Raw genomic sequence first — 15,717 nt, 5'->3', positions numbered from 1 at the left:
TGGTGTTAAAGTTGCTTTTATTAAAGATGCTGGAACACAGCACATCTCAAGGAAGATATAAGGTACAGACAAGGTACCAGTTTTCCTTTATTTTGCAACCAACCGGGTGCAGCATGATATTACTTGGCATTGCATGTCACACAATTTGAGACTTTATTAGATATTACTTGGTGCTTCTTTATGCAGAAGCAAATATGTGAATTCTATTTTTCATGCTAACTTTAAGAAGTCCAAATAATTTCTTTCAAAGATATTTTTATAACTAACTTTTCCATGAAAGATATTTACTTTAGCAAGCTAAAATCAAATTTTTAACTAATGGAAAATACAGTTTCAATATGTAACCTGCTCCCTCAATTTCCTGTTACCAAATTCCCGTTCATTCTTTCCAATTATAATAGATATTGACCTTTACAAAGTCAATCCCTGCTATAATCCCCTGCAAAGTCATAATATATTATTATGTTCTCTATTTTGTTTCCAACCTCTCACTCTTTCCCAAAAGTTTTCAAATATTCAAGTTTCTCTGCTTAATTCCATCTCTCTCCTTTTCACAAAATTTCTTCATCTTATACTTCACCCACTCCCACAAAATCTGTCCTTCTAAAGTTCAACTATGACTTCTTTGTTGCCATAATCCAACAGATAGATATTTTCAGTCCTCATTTTGCTTAATATCTCTATAACAAAGATTTTATTCATGGGACCCAGAATTTCCCATTCCCAACTCCTTACATCTTTCCCCAACTCCTCCTGTTCCTCCTTCAGATCTTCCTTAGTCTTGACCCTGAAAGATGAGTTAGATACCAATGCTTCCACTGCGTGCTCAAGATCCTCCTCTCTCAGGCCCAATTCTATTTGTGTCTGCTTCAATGCAAGTCCTTCTTCTATAGATAATGTCCTCTATAAAGCCAGAGATTTTTATTGATTATTTTGTGTATGGTTCACCACTAAACTACCAATTTCAAAACAAGAAACCTGGTGTAAATATGCTCAGTAAATAAATAATTGCCTGAATCATTTCTAATCACTAAACAAGCTATTATCACTGTTACAAGATAATCACCACAAAACAAATTAAATGGATATTCTGTTTTTTTTTCCTAGAAAGCCTTGCTAGAAATTTCCAAATACATTCAACATACTAGAACTAATTATCAATTCAATCTAATAAGTATAAATGATGTCACCAAAATTTTAGTAATAACAGTTAATCACTCTCAAATAAAACCAAAGTATCACTGGTGCTACACAACTATGGAAATCCTAATCAAATAAAAAAGTGCATTACTTCAAGCTGTATAATCCTAAAGAAAAAACATAATGAATATTTAAATAGAATCTCTAGTGGAAAATAACTAGCTCTTAGCCTCTATTCAGCCAAGACTTTATGAGAGTATATTAAAAGAAAAAAAATTCTAACCTTTATCAATGTTTTTCTACCATAATCCTTCCATTGTTCATATACTAACAATCGACATCTGTAACATCAGTGAGTTATGTTGACTGACTGCCAGAATTTCCAGAAAAGAGAAAAAAAAGAGCTGCATTCTGAGATAGGTATCATTTAACGTGAAACTGGATTTGCTTGACAAGCACACTATTTTACCTAGACTGTGTGTTTATTTGGGATGGCTTGGGAGGAATGATAGAAATTAAAGGTAGGATTAGAGCTTTCCCAATGTACTATCTCAAGGAGTAATGCAAATCCTTTATTTTAAGCAAACCAAAACTCTATTAATAAAGTCAGAACTAACAGCAAAAGATGTGGCAGCCACTTTTGCTATATTAAATAACACATGTAACACATTAAATACATAATCAAGTATTACAAAATGATTGTTACATGAACTGAAATCATATTTAAATTTTCTAAAAGACTTATGATGATGAGCCAAACATTTGAACCATCTGGATCTTAAAAACTAGCTGCAATAATACTCTCAACATTTGTATGATGGACACAGTTAAGGAGGAATAATTCCTAAGAGACTCAAGGAAGATGTGAGCAGATTAATTTATTCTTGTCTACTATTCTATAAAAATGACATAAATCAAACTGGAAAGTACATAAAAAAAAAAGAGTTTCAATGAGGTGATAAAGGAGGAAGGATTGAAAAGCATCTTACACACCTGAAAAACTGTTATTTATAATTTTATTGTACTTCCCATTTATAAACATGAATACCAAACTAGAACACTGCTCTCTGTATTAACCTTCAATGCTAATTAACATTGGATGTTACACAACTCCTACATTAAAAAATTGACAAAAATCAGCTTTAAATTTTTTATATTACCTTACCTTATACAACTATAATGTTTAAAAGTACTGGCAGCTTTCTGACATTCCAGGCACAACTGAATAGCTCCTGGATAGTCTTCCTCCTTAAGAGAATGGCAACAGAAGTCACATCATTGGAAACATTTTTCTTAAAACCCCTGATAAAAACACATCTCTTTTCATACTCTAATCCAACAATACAGAATCAAAAACTTCTAATTCCTCTTAAATAAAGATTAGAACACCAAAAATAGATAGAAAACAAAATAAAAAGAGGCAACTAACTCTAGGCCCAAACTGTATGCATTAAATATATATATATTTAATATATATATATATATTATATATATTAACATATATATAATTATTTATATATATTTAAATATAAAATATTCTGCCCCCTCAAATACACAATAACATCCCTTTGAAACCATCACTTATGTGTAAAGTCTATACAGAATTATAAGCTGCCTCTGAAAGGATTCCTTAGCTGTTAACATAGCATCTTACTCTAATGTGTAAATAAACTGTTCCAAAATAGTACATACTGTATTATAATCAAGAGCCAACAATTCACCCACCAAGAAATTAAATATTTCTATAGAAATGAATTTGGAAAAAAGGGAAAATATTAATATTTTCAGAATATTTTACCACCTAATAGTAATTTAATACCAAATGAATTTTTCAAATGGATCTTTCAAACCCTAGTTTAGTAGTAACAGTTTAGAAGCAACAGGATGATTATAAGAAAACCACAAAAAATGTTCCTGATGCTCATATCTAAATTCAACAGATGCAATTCGAACCACTGGGATGCTAAGATAATGACAAAGTATCTACCCCAAGGAGCTCAAGTATTATGGGAAAACACACATATTTCATTATGTTTTAGTGAACCTTATTATGACAGAAATAGATGCAGAATGCTAAGAAAACATCAAAGAAAAAAACAGATGGCTCAGGCAGGAAACTAATTAATATATGAGATACTAAATATAACAAAAATATCACACATCCCATAAATCACTAATATATGTTTGATGAAAAATTCAATGTTACTACTATTTGGATTTAATACAATCAAAAGGCTGAAGAGAACATGCCAATGTTAGTACACAGTAAATATTTTCTCAAATAAATTTATTTTTCTAAAGCGAATGTATATTATGTTGATAGAAAAAGGCTCAAGGGCAATTACCTTCAATTGTTTAAAAATGTTCTTTATAGCAATTATCAACTCAAGAAAAATGCATGTCTGAATTTTGTCCACTATAATTTTTCTATATAAGATTATTAGCATCACCCAATTTCCAAGTCTTTTTAGCTTACCTCCAGCATTTCACTTAAGCGTACATCTGTTCTTTGCTGAAAAACACAAAAATCAAAGGTAAAATCTGTTTCAATCACAAAACTAAGTTTTAATTTTTTAAAAAGGGACCAATATACCAATGTTTTGTATATACCAATGTTTTTATAGTTCTCAGAGATTTCAGAAGTCCAATCAGCAACTGACGTTTCCTTTGATTTGCAAGAAGGCCTAAACTAGCTTGAGTAAAACCTTCCTTTGCAATATTCAAGTGTCTGCAAAGTGAACAATAAGCAGTTAATATTTCTAATATAACAAGAATGCCATCTACACAGAACTTACAGGCCACTAGTGACATGCATTACTATTAAAATTGGGGTTTGAAACTATAATTTAACAAGTAAGTAATTATCTAAACCATTTCTGCTCATACATGAAAGATGGATTAATGCTAATCCACAAATTATAAGGAAAGTACAGAAGTTGAGAATAAGCACCTAAAAACTTAATGCAAAGGTTGACAGAATAATTTTACTCATGAATCTAATAGTAAAAAATTGGGACTGTATTATATGTCTTGCATTATTTCTTTGTTTCATTTTTTCCTAATAATTTATTTCTATTTCATTTTACAAAATACCCTGTAACAGGTTTGTGAAAAGAAAAGTAAAACAACATTGGTCCTTCATTGCAAATAATTTAGGAAAACCTAGTCTAAACAATACACAGCCAGTAATATTTCTTAACCCAAAAGTAGATTTGTATATATTTCCCACATCCTCTTAGTGCAAATTTTAGTTCATAACATATGTTCATTTAATGAATGGTATTCTAAAAACTACAACCATGATTTTAAAAAACAAGTGTCAATAGCAGATTTCATACTTGTTCTTAAAATATTTTCCAGCTTAAAGAACAAAATATCATTGGAAACAATACCTCCTCCCATTTGTGCAGATAACTGCAGCTAACTGGAGACCTGTCTGCAATGAGGTAACTCTTTCAAGTTCCTATGGAAAGATTAAGTACAGGTTATTATTTGAGAAGTTTTATTTTTCCTTCTTTCTCACATAGTACTCTAACAAAACCTCATGTGTTTCAAAGCAAAGCCAGCTTTAGAAAACGAAGTTGCAACAAAAATACCTAAACTTGAAAACTGTTAGTATATTTTTCAAAAGTTATTTAAAATAACTTCTTCCAATTGATTTTCACAATGACAGATGACAAAATATTTAGTCAGTATTGCTTACAAGAAAATCTAGACCCAACCTGTTTTAGGCAGGAATAAATAAACACCATTTACATATTTCTACCTAACCGAACTTTGCAAAGTAATAAAGGCTATGACAAATATGATTTCTGTTTGCTAAGATGCTTTGACAAGGAATATCTTGATATGAACACTAGTAGATATTTCAATGGAATTTGAAAGCTCTCATTTTCTGATGAAAACACAGATTCAGATAAACAGTTTCAATTTTATCATATTTTAAATTCGGATTTTTACATTGTCGTTGCTTCAGATTGCTATATTGTTGATCTATGTATTTGTTACAAAGTTAATGGAAGCAATTTTCACTATTTTTTCTAAAGTTGGGAAAAGCTAAGACATCACTTAGAATTATCACTTAAAGTATTCTTTTACTTCATTTTTGATAAACTGCCAAATGAAAAAGACACACATCCCCAACACACACACACACACACACACACACACACACACACACACACACACACCAGGGTATGTTGTTTAACTAAAGACAAAAGAATAATTATAATATTCTAATAGTTTCAAGTGTAAATCAATCCACCATTAAAAAAATTATTATTAAAAATAGCAAATATTATCCTACCTTCACATAAGCAGGCTGTTTTTCAAGGATTAAATCTGCTACTTTTTTAGAGACCTAGAACATACAATTAAACAGAAGAAGTAAAAGAAAAAGTCTCAAACTTCCTATTATATTTTTTATATTTAAAATTTTTGCAGGAATATTCCATATGTCTTCCCAATATAACTCTAGAGAGCTATTGCAATGTTATGGCCATACACATTTCCCTATGTACAAGATTAGTAAAAGAGGTAGTAAATAAAGCAATAGCATGGTACCTGCACCTTAACAGAAACTCAATAAATGGTTACTATTAATGTTAATGAGTGTCATTACCTGATTTAGCAAACATGCATGAAAATGTAACCTCTTTAGGGCAAAGGAAATGATTTAAAACAATCAATTTGCTAAGACAATTTTTTTTAATCAACTGAATTTATGGAGATAATCTCTGGGAAAAAGAAATTGCTTGGACCCTTTAGATTCTTTGCACCATGTGAAAAGACAAGTCATTTGGTCCTCTACTTCTAAAAAGCTGAAAAGAAAGCCATGAAGCTATCAAAGGTTTCATTGGTTAATTCCATGAATAATGTTAGTATCACAAGTTAGAATGATAATGATTTTGAACATGAGGCTCTTATTCCACAATTTCAAGGGTCCTGCTAACTACCCTGCAGAAACACCATATCTAGCAGGATGCATGGCATACAGAGGCATTTAGTGTCTGTTCAAAAAACACAATTGGCTCCCCTACCCTAGGCCAAAGGAAAAGAAAACATTGAACACATACTAATCTACTGCATTAATCCTTTCATATTATCTTAATCTGCATCTAACAACTTTGGAATTACATGTATTATTTTCTAGATAAAACATTGATTGCTTTTGTCAAGAAAAGAGAACTCCACTAAGATTAAGAATATCAAATTTCAAATAGCTTTCACATTTCAATTAATGAAGAGAGATCAATGTTAATCTGAAATATCATTTTAAGAATTTCAAAGATTCAATAGGACTGTCTAATAACAACTTAATTAAGATAATACAAACACAACCAAAAGAAGCCAAATAGGAGCCATAAGTAAGAAAATGCAATCAGGAAGTTCTAGCTCTATACCATGTATTTTGACATATATGTATTTATAGATGTGCATAGATAGAACTGATTGAATTTTACTCAACTGGGTTTTAAAAAACATAGACAAAGTACTTATACTTAGTCTTCCCTGTGTCAGACAGTGTACAAAATGTTTTTCTACATAATTATCGCAATAGGGACTCATGACTATCCACCAAGAGAGGTTCCATACATCCTCGTGTCCCAAATGAGCAACCTTAAAAGTGACAGGTACTTGCCCACGGTTAATAAGTTGCAAGGCTAAGATTCAAGCCAACTCTTAGCAAATTCCAAAAGCCCTGTTTTGGAATGAGATGAGGAACATCCTCAAAATAATGCTGTCACATAAAGTACACATATAAAAGAGTATGTATTTAAATATGTTGAAATCAACAGAAGGCAAAAGATGTCACCTACCACTAAAATTGATTTTTTTCCCAAAAGCACAATACTTTATTACACAGTCCTCTTGAATTCAAGCCCACTCATACTACTGCCACTCCTAAGTAGACCCCAGCACCTACTGAGATCTCTGGGTATAAAAGGAAAGAGAAGTACATCTTCCTTGATCTGCCAGATATATTACTAAAAACCCCACCTTAAATTAAAATAGGTAAACTTATTACTACAGTTCCTTTTATTTAAAAATATTAATAAGACCACATATTACAATCTTATTTAGTGAGCTGCATAAAGTAAGTTCAGTCAACACAAATAAATTACAGAATTACAGGGTTTTACAACATTAGAGGAAATGCAAGCCTAACCTATCACTTCACAGGTAAAACAAGAGAGATTTAGCAAGGTTAAATGATCTGGTCAATGCCATAATTAAATAGTCACTACAATTCACACTTTCTAAATCTTAGCCTTGTATTCTTTTTATAAACCTATTTCAAGGAAATATGTGGACCTTAATTGTGAGATAAAAATACTCCATTACAATATTATAGGTAGGGAAGTCATGCACATATCACAGAGCCTGAGGTACTTACTAAACTGAAAACAAGTTCTAAGTTCTTTGATCACATTTAGGATTCCAGAGAGAACTCCAAGTTCTAGGAGCAAATCTATCAAAATAACATGAGGAAAACTGCATATGTATTAAAATTTTAATATAAATATACTATCTGATTCAGTCATATTAAACAACAGGATTTGTTTCTATTTTAATATATTAGTTAAAACCATGAAATCTACGAACATTATACCTCTCTATTGTGTTTTGTCAGAAAGAAATATTCTTTACTTACTGCAGCTTGCTGTTGTTTCAATTTGTCTCTATACTCCTCTAATTCTTGCAAATTGAGAACAGGTGGGAGCTTCTATACAAAAAAAGAAAGAAAGAATAAAACCATAAACTGCATAATTTCATTTCATTTACCTAAATGCCTTTGACTCATGAACTACAATCTGCATTCAGAACATTGTCACCTGTCACACTGACTGCCCTTCATTTTTCCTGTCCTCTCAACCTCCCTTACTGGACTCCAGCCACAAAAGCCTACACATAATTTTTACACAACTGTCTGACTTCAAACCTCACCAGCCTTGTTCCTTCACTGTGCTACTTTGACCCTTAGAAAATCCCACTACTACTGGGGTGCCTGGCCCCTAAGCTGGAAGATAATGTTTCCAGGAAAATGTGAGAAAAATTCTTAACTCTAATCCCTCACTTTACCAGCCACAGATATGTCCCTACTTGTCTACAATAGAAATCAAAAAGACTTTCCCTCTGAAATATTATAAATGGTAACTAAGTTCTACAATGTGACAGTGACAGTTTTTGGACTACATTCTGGATTATATCAGCTTTTAGAGGGTAATATAGGAAACAAGCAAAAATATGCACACCATTGTGCACATAGGGAAATAGGCTGCAAGTCTTAACAATTGATAAATGAAACTTCAGAATAACTTGGGGACTGACTGACTTTGTACTGCACTTAGTTTTGCCTAAAACCAAATTTTAAAATTCTAATTTTTTGAAGTTCCTATAAATTCAAAATGCAATATTGTAAACAACATTGCATAAGGGTTTTTATCATAATACACATTTATGATCAAAAGTCTGTTTTTCTAAATATATTTAGCCAATATAAAACAGAAATAGTATGATAACATATTAATTGCTAACAGGTGAAAGATAAAAACACAGCAATGTTTCCCTGACCAATGCTCTACAGATGTATTTAAAATCACATTTTCAAAAATAATTGGATCTTTAAATAATGCTCAAAGTTCATTAAAGCACAATATGATAATCATAGACCTATAAGTGCTCCTTAAAAACATTCAAATCTCATTAAATCAATCCAAGAACCAAACAGGTTTTTGATAGGTTTTAATCAAAGTTTTCTTTTACCTCCAGCTCATATCTGACAATATCAAATGAGTCTGCAGAAAAATATACTTGTTCAATACTGTTAATTAGCTCTTGTTCAGCTTGAGGGTCACTTGGCTGTTCTCGAAGTTCCCTGAATTCCTCCTTTAAAGAAAAAAAGTCACAATTATAATACTGATAATTGCAAGAATTCCATTTACATGGAAATAAATGATTATGTGTCTTAACCATCACATATCTTCCAAAAATCATCCTAACCAAGGACACAAACAAATTAGAAACGATAAAAATTTGTGGAAAATTAGGAAATAGCCAAAAACTTTAAAACTACTTATCTACTGGAAAATGAAAACTAGCCAGTTTAATAATTTGGATTTTACAATTTACTCCTTGAGTGCCAACAAAGTTAAAAGAACTTAAATGTTTAAAAAAAGAAAAGTAACTACCTAAACCTATCACATACACACTCATTTTATCTTTTTACTTTTATATTTATTTAATTGGTACTGGGGAATTGAACCCAAGGGTACTTTAATTTTTTTTTTTTTTTAATTTTGAGACAAAGTCTTGCTAAGTTATTTAGGGCCTACCTAAGTTGCTAAGGCTAGCCTCTAACTTGAGATCCTCCTGCTCAGTTTCCTGAGTTGCCAGGAGTACAGGCATGCACAACCATGCCCAGCTCATTTTATCAGCTCAGCAACACTCTAAAATCTGTCTCACCATACAAAAAGGGAACATCAGGGGCTGGGACTGTAGGTCAGCAGTAGAGTATTTGCCTGGCATGTGCAGGTCCTGAGTACAATCTCCAGTACCAGGGGAAAAAACATTCCTGTAAAGGGAATATCACCTCAATGACTTCTGGGTCATAATTACTACTGGAATTCATAGGCTATGCCTACTACCTAGTAATTCTGCAGCATTATAAGCAAATAAATGTATTTGATAAAGTGCAAAAAAAATTAAAATGCAAAATTTGCTAAGACTGAAAAATATAAAGTATGTAGCCAAGCCAAAAATTTAAATAGACAATTATTTTCATATTAAATGTATAAATGCCACTGGCATATGACACCATGCTGAAATTATATATTAAGTACCAAAACAAATGTCCCAAAGTGACACTGCAGCCCGAAAAAAAAAATACAAAATCTTCTCCTTTCAGTCAATTTGATGGCTTCTATGTGAAATCTACATCTAAATTCAATTCAGACACACTCCATTCTGAAAAGAATCTAGATGATGTTTCGTTCTTTCTTTTTTTTTTTTTTTTTTTAGCGCCACTGCACTTCTGGTCTGTAAGAAGGCTTCTACCTCTTCAATCTCTAAATACTTCACTGTTGTTAAGACTGCCTGCTCAACCAAATTAGACACTTCTTGAGAACTGAGATCACTTCTATTCTCCATCATTATGTTCCATAGTGCCAAGGAACACTGTAGTTAATAGTCACTGATCAAACTAAAATTAATAGTTAATTGTATTGAAAAGAAATATAAAACAAAAATGCAATGTGTTCTTGTTTTGAAAGTCAAAATTTTTCACAAATTCTTAATAAAAAGATTCTTTCTTCTAATTAGAAATAATGGCAAATGTTAGTGACAAGAATATCTTATGCATATACATTGGAAAAATAAAATCAGTTACAATGCAAACTCTTAATATAATTACACCACAATTTTGCCATGATATAAACTGATTTCCTAGGATGTGAGATGTACAAAAATATGTAATTTTGTATCTAAAATAGAATGAATTTGTCAAGTACTTTACATAAACAAAAGATTTCCTACAAAAAAATATAAAGACAAAACTGAGTGGGAGGGGAGTACCAAATGAAATTCTCTATACCATATTAAATTACGTGATTTAAGGAAAAAGGTTACAATGATACTGGGATATTTAAGCTAAGCTAGAAATAAAATATTTCAGTTGTATAAACTTGTTGTATTATTAATAAAATGTTTAAAGGGTTTATCTTGACAGTAAAATTTGAGTCATATAATACATAACTAAATATATATTAACATTAATAATGGGATAAGTGCTCTGTAAAATCTGAAAATCCAAGAACAATTCGTCAACAACTACAGACTATCAAAGGGCCATACTTGCCTGCCAATGGCAACTACACCTAAAATGTATCAGTGTCATTCCAGAATTAATGCTGGAGAAAACTACAAATAAAGTAAAAAATATAACTGCAGATGAGGGTAAACAAAAGGTAAAACTGAGCAAATGTATTCTCTCTCCCTTCTTTCAGTATGAACTAACACAACTACTGTCAAGGCCCTACCACCTCACCTTTCCCAGTCAATATAATTCCATTTAACAAACAATTATTTTTATTCCCCTTATGTAAAAATTCCCAAGACTAGGTGACACAGGAATGCAGATCAGTAAAATTCAGCTCCTCCCTCAAATAAGTGAGTCAAATACATAAGTAAATAGTTGACAAGGCAGAGGAGAGGTACAAAAAAAAATCAATGGAAGAGGTGGCATTTAGAGAATATTAGAATAGGGATCATTTCAAATTTCAGAAACTGTGGGGATAGGGTCACAAATATAAAACAAGGTATAAGTAAACTCAGGAAGGCATATAACAGGTTCAAGCAATAAGGATAGCTCCCTGCAGGAAGGACAACTGTCAAAGGAAAGACTCTGTACATACATCAAGAGGTAATCAAATGTAACAGAATTTTTTTTTTAAATTCCAATACATTTATATATACATGAACTAAATTTTCCTTTTCTAAAAATAAAGTATCTTAACATATATCACTAGACCAGATGCTATATCAAAAATAAACCAAATATTCCATACTTTCTTAACATAATAAACTAAGCAGGATTACTTCAGGAAAGTCGAAGACAATAAAAATATTATTCAATATTTCAGAGGTTCTTTTATCCAGCAGTCATAACATAAAGCTGTATATAATACTAACAATTTTCCTATTTTGACCATCTCTGAAATAAAACTACATGAACATACACATAAAATATACATTATAAATGTAACTTAATGAAAAGTGAAGAAAAATAGTCATCACAGAAATTTAAGTCAACATCTCTGATTTCTTTTCCTCTCCACATAAAAACAAAAGGTATTATGAGAACTGGGGATTCAAGTACATAAAACAATCTGAGCCTTCAATTGTAAGGTGTTAGAAAACAGTCCCAGTATATTTATGGTTTCTAGGGAACTAGACAAGAAAAGATGAACATAAGAGTCCATCTCTTAAGGAAATAGACCCAAGTTTACGAAGGAAACTAGCAGCTATAAATTTTGTATTTAACCACTACTTTCAACTTATCTAAAATGAGCATACTAATTGAAAATACTAACTCAAGTTCAGGAGTTTCAATTCAATTCACTTTTATAAGTACAAAAAGTTAGTCATGACAGAATAACAGTTCTGCTCATCATTATTAAACTTGATAGTCTCTTTAATTTTGAAAAATAATCTAACCAAATTTTTAAATCCACAGAACAGCTAAGAATCTCAATTTTCAGCAGTAAGTTTTTATTCGAACAAAAAGACAAATGTAAAATCTCCATAGGTTTCAAATTTCTGCAGAATACTGAAACCCCAACTCCCCCTTTCTATACTTGCTTTATTAGAACACAGTTCACATTATATACTTGATTATACTTATCTAAGTGGCAGAATATGTGTGTGTGTGTGTGTGTGTGTGTGTATGTTTTGAAGGGTAAGAATGCAGGATAGCAAGAAATGCTCTTGTAAAGCATGGGTTTATTTTTTTAACTGCTGGCATCTTTTCATCAGGCAAGATAAAAAGCTATTCTGTTATAATAAATTCTAAACAGAAGCCTTAATATTATAAAGGTCACATCACATTAAAGCTGTAATTGAAAGCAAAAAAAAAAAATTAGCCACCAAAATCCATATAGAGCTAAAAGGAAGAGCAAAATATTAAGTTTTCAATATTCAATCAGTATTATTAAAGTCATAAATCTATTTTAGTGAAACAGATTTGATCTGCTTCCAAAATGAAAAAGGATCCAAAACCTACTTTAAGATAACAGATACCCTAAAACCATGTACCACATAAGTTTATAATGAATTGCCAGATGTCTGATTACATGGGGAAATGGCGCATTTTCTTAAAATCCTCCTAGAACAACAATAATAATCCATCAAAAGTAGCCGGTTCATCAGTTTGTGTGTGTGTGTTAAATAAAACATAGCTTTTGAAGCCTACTCCGTTTTCCTCCAGCCTTTCAGTGCCATCTAGTGGAATACTGATGAGGTTACAATTTGAAAAGAGGTTTCAGCACAATAATTTATGGAAAAATTTTATAAAAGGTTATTGTATGGCATTATTTTAATCCAGGTTTACAACACACTTACATAATAAAAATAATGTATTTTAATCACTTCCTCTGTATAAAAATCCCACTAATTTGAAATGTAACAGAACCCCATTTCCCAAGAACAGAATTTTAGATCATTTTCCTTTTTCCCACAAAAACTGTCCTCAAAATTGAAATTTGTTTGAATCGATCTTATATTTCCCATTTGTCCATTCTTGTGATCATGTTTTCACTTTTCTATATTATTTTATTCACCAAAATCCCGAAATGCCAGTATATGGATTACCATTTGACTTACATCTCCTCTTATAATGAAGAACAATATTATCTTGTCTATAAAATCTAGAAATTGTACTAGATGACTTTTAAGATTTCTTCCCTCTTTGTATTTATAAGTTCTTGAAATAGAATAAAATAAACAGTACCTTCTAGCTTATCAGATACCCAAATGCACTTCTTCAGTTCCCCTTCACTACGTTCCTTTTTCTATTAAGTTGAACCACATGAAATTTGCCAAGATTCAACATTTGTAATCTAAATCAACAGCCATTTCACTCAATTCATCCTAATATCTCTCCCCTACTTATCCTTTTCACTAGGATCTCTCAATGTAACACAACTTAAGCTAATCTATTTCTGCCTTGAAAACGTTTGTTATAACTTAGAAAAGCAATAGAAATGGGCCCATTCTGAAGAGCAGGGATACCTTATTTTTTTTTTTATCTTCTACCTGTGTGATGCAGTGCTACTAAATGAAGTTAACATTTAAAAGTTTCTCCATGATTCCTCAGAAAATTGGACTGAACCACAATTTGACCCAGTTATCCCACTCCTTGGTACCCAAAGACTTAAAATCAACATACTACAGTGATGCAGCCACATCAATGTTTATAACAGCTCAATTCACAATAGTTAAGCAATGGAACCAACCTAGGTGCCCTCCAACAGACAAATGCATAAAGAAAATGCAGTACATACACACAATGGAATACTACTGATATGAGGCTAATTAATACTACTATTAATTAATTAATTCTCTCTGATATGAGGATGCAAACACACAACAAGAGAAAAGGGGAGAGAAGAATAGAAATTCACTGGATTCGACAAATGGGAATAAAGGGAAGAAAGCGGTGATCAGAATAGGAAAGAGCAGAATGAATCAAACATAACTTTCCTTTATTAATGAATACAACACCAGTGAAACTCCACACCATGTACAAACATAAGAATGGGATCCCAAGTTATACTCCATGTATACTCCATGTAATATGTCAAAATACACTCTACTGTCATGTGTACCTAATTGGAACAAATATATATATTTTCTCCATACAAGCATTTAAATTAACCACTTAAATAGTATAAATTGTTAAATCCCAAAAAATATCTGCCAAAGTATGGGCAGCTTGCATTCTACATCTAGTAATATACTATAAACATTTTCTATGTAATATATATTACCAGTTTAAAACACAAGCTTCAAAATAATTTTTAGAGTATGATACCATATTTGCCAGGAAAAAAGAGGTGTTATATCATTTCCCTATTTCCTTTCTAGAATCTGTCATAATTTACAATTATCTTGTTTGCTATCTGCCTTCCTTCTAATTGATGTAAATAAACTCCCTCAGACAAGGAAAGTTTTGGCTTTTGGAAAAGATGCTGTCTTTCTACAGCTGTACTGACAGTCCCTACAGTGTGTCTAGCACATAGTAGGTGCTCAAAAAATTTGTTGAAAATGCATAGGGAGAATATAAGAGGGCAATGAACAACGTAGATGATTTCTGTGATTTTGGTTTTTGGTTCCTTTTTCTATTTACCATGTTTTCTGTTTGCATTATATGGAACTTTTAAAGGAAAAGCTACTTTAAAATAAAATCACCACTTCAAATGAATGTTTTCCATTTTGTTGAAATGCTTTTAATAATTTGAAAAAAAATCAATAAAGATCATTTTTGAAAATATAAAATTTCAGGTCACCAAGAACTAGATGCACATTAATTTCAAAGCAACTATACAAAATAAATCATTTAAAATGTTTATATGATTTAAATATGAAGTCACATCCAACCTGTGAAAAATATACTAAGCATTAAAGTTATACTAGACTACACTGTGTGTTTCTGAAAATGAGTCTTAACTGTCATTTTTAATACTGACTACCAATACCACCATGTCCTATTCAGTTCACTGACTGAGCTTTACTGCATTCTGAACTGAGCAACTCTTTAGTTCTGAAAAACAGTCAGAGAAGGCAGAAGCTCTGCTTCCCCTCCAGCTCTGGTGATGTTGCAAGAGAGCCCAAAAAGAACAGATGGGCACCAGGAGCTTTTAAGGCTTTTTTAGAATAAAGGATTATATTATTTATTATTTTATTTATAATAAGCATATATTTATAGTGTAGTTATTAATATAATTTCACTATTATAACTATTTCACAATCTAAGTAACTTAGGTTCTCAGTATGTGCCAGAAAGGACCACTGCCCCAGGCT

At 31.4% G+C, this 15,717-nt stretch overlaps 1 protein-coding gene across 1 annotated transcript in view; it reads right to left on the bottom strand.

Moving 5' to 3' along the window:
* Positions 1-15,717, bottom strand: part of Vps50 (VPS50 subunit of EARP/GARPII complex) — a 121,314-nt gene that overhangs the window by 96,608 nt on the left and 8,989 nt on the right. Inside the window, exons 3-9 of the mRNA XM_026391546.2 lie at positions 8,908-9,030; positions 7,796-7,867; positions 5,447-5,500; positions 4,533-4,603; positions 3,751-3,868; positions 3,617-3,652; positions 2,306-2,388 (exon numbers count right to left, since the gene is read on the bottom strand). Coding sequence (XP_026247331.1) covers positions 2,306-2,388; positions 3,617-3,652; positions 3,751-3,868; positions 4,533-4,603; positions 5,447-5,500; positions 7,796-7,867; positions 8,908-9,030 — 557 coding nt within the window. The remainder of the gene's footprint in view (positions 1-2,305; positions 2,389-3,616; positions 3,653-3,750; positions 3,869-4,532; positions 4,604-5,446; positions 5,501-7,795; positions 7,868-8,907; positions 9,031-15,717) is intronic.

The sequence above is a fragment of the Urocitellus parryii genome, chromosome 3, assembly GCF_045843805.1.
Source record: "Urocitellus parryii isolate mUroPar1 chromosome 3, mUroPar1.hap1, whole genome shotgun sequence".
In the NCBI taxonomy this organism is placed as follows: domain Eukaryota; kingdom Metazoa; phylum Chordata; class Mammalia; order Rodentia; family Sciuridae; genus Urocitellus; species Urocitellus parryii.
Note: the sequence above shows the minus strand (reverse complement) of the source record. Positions and strands in the feature narration are given on the sequence as shown.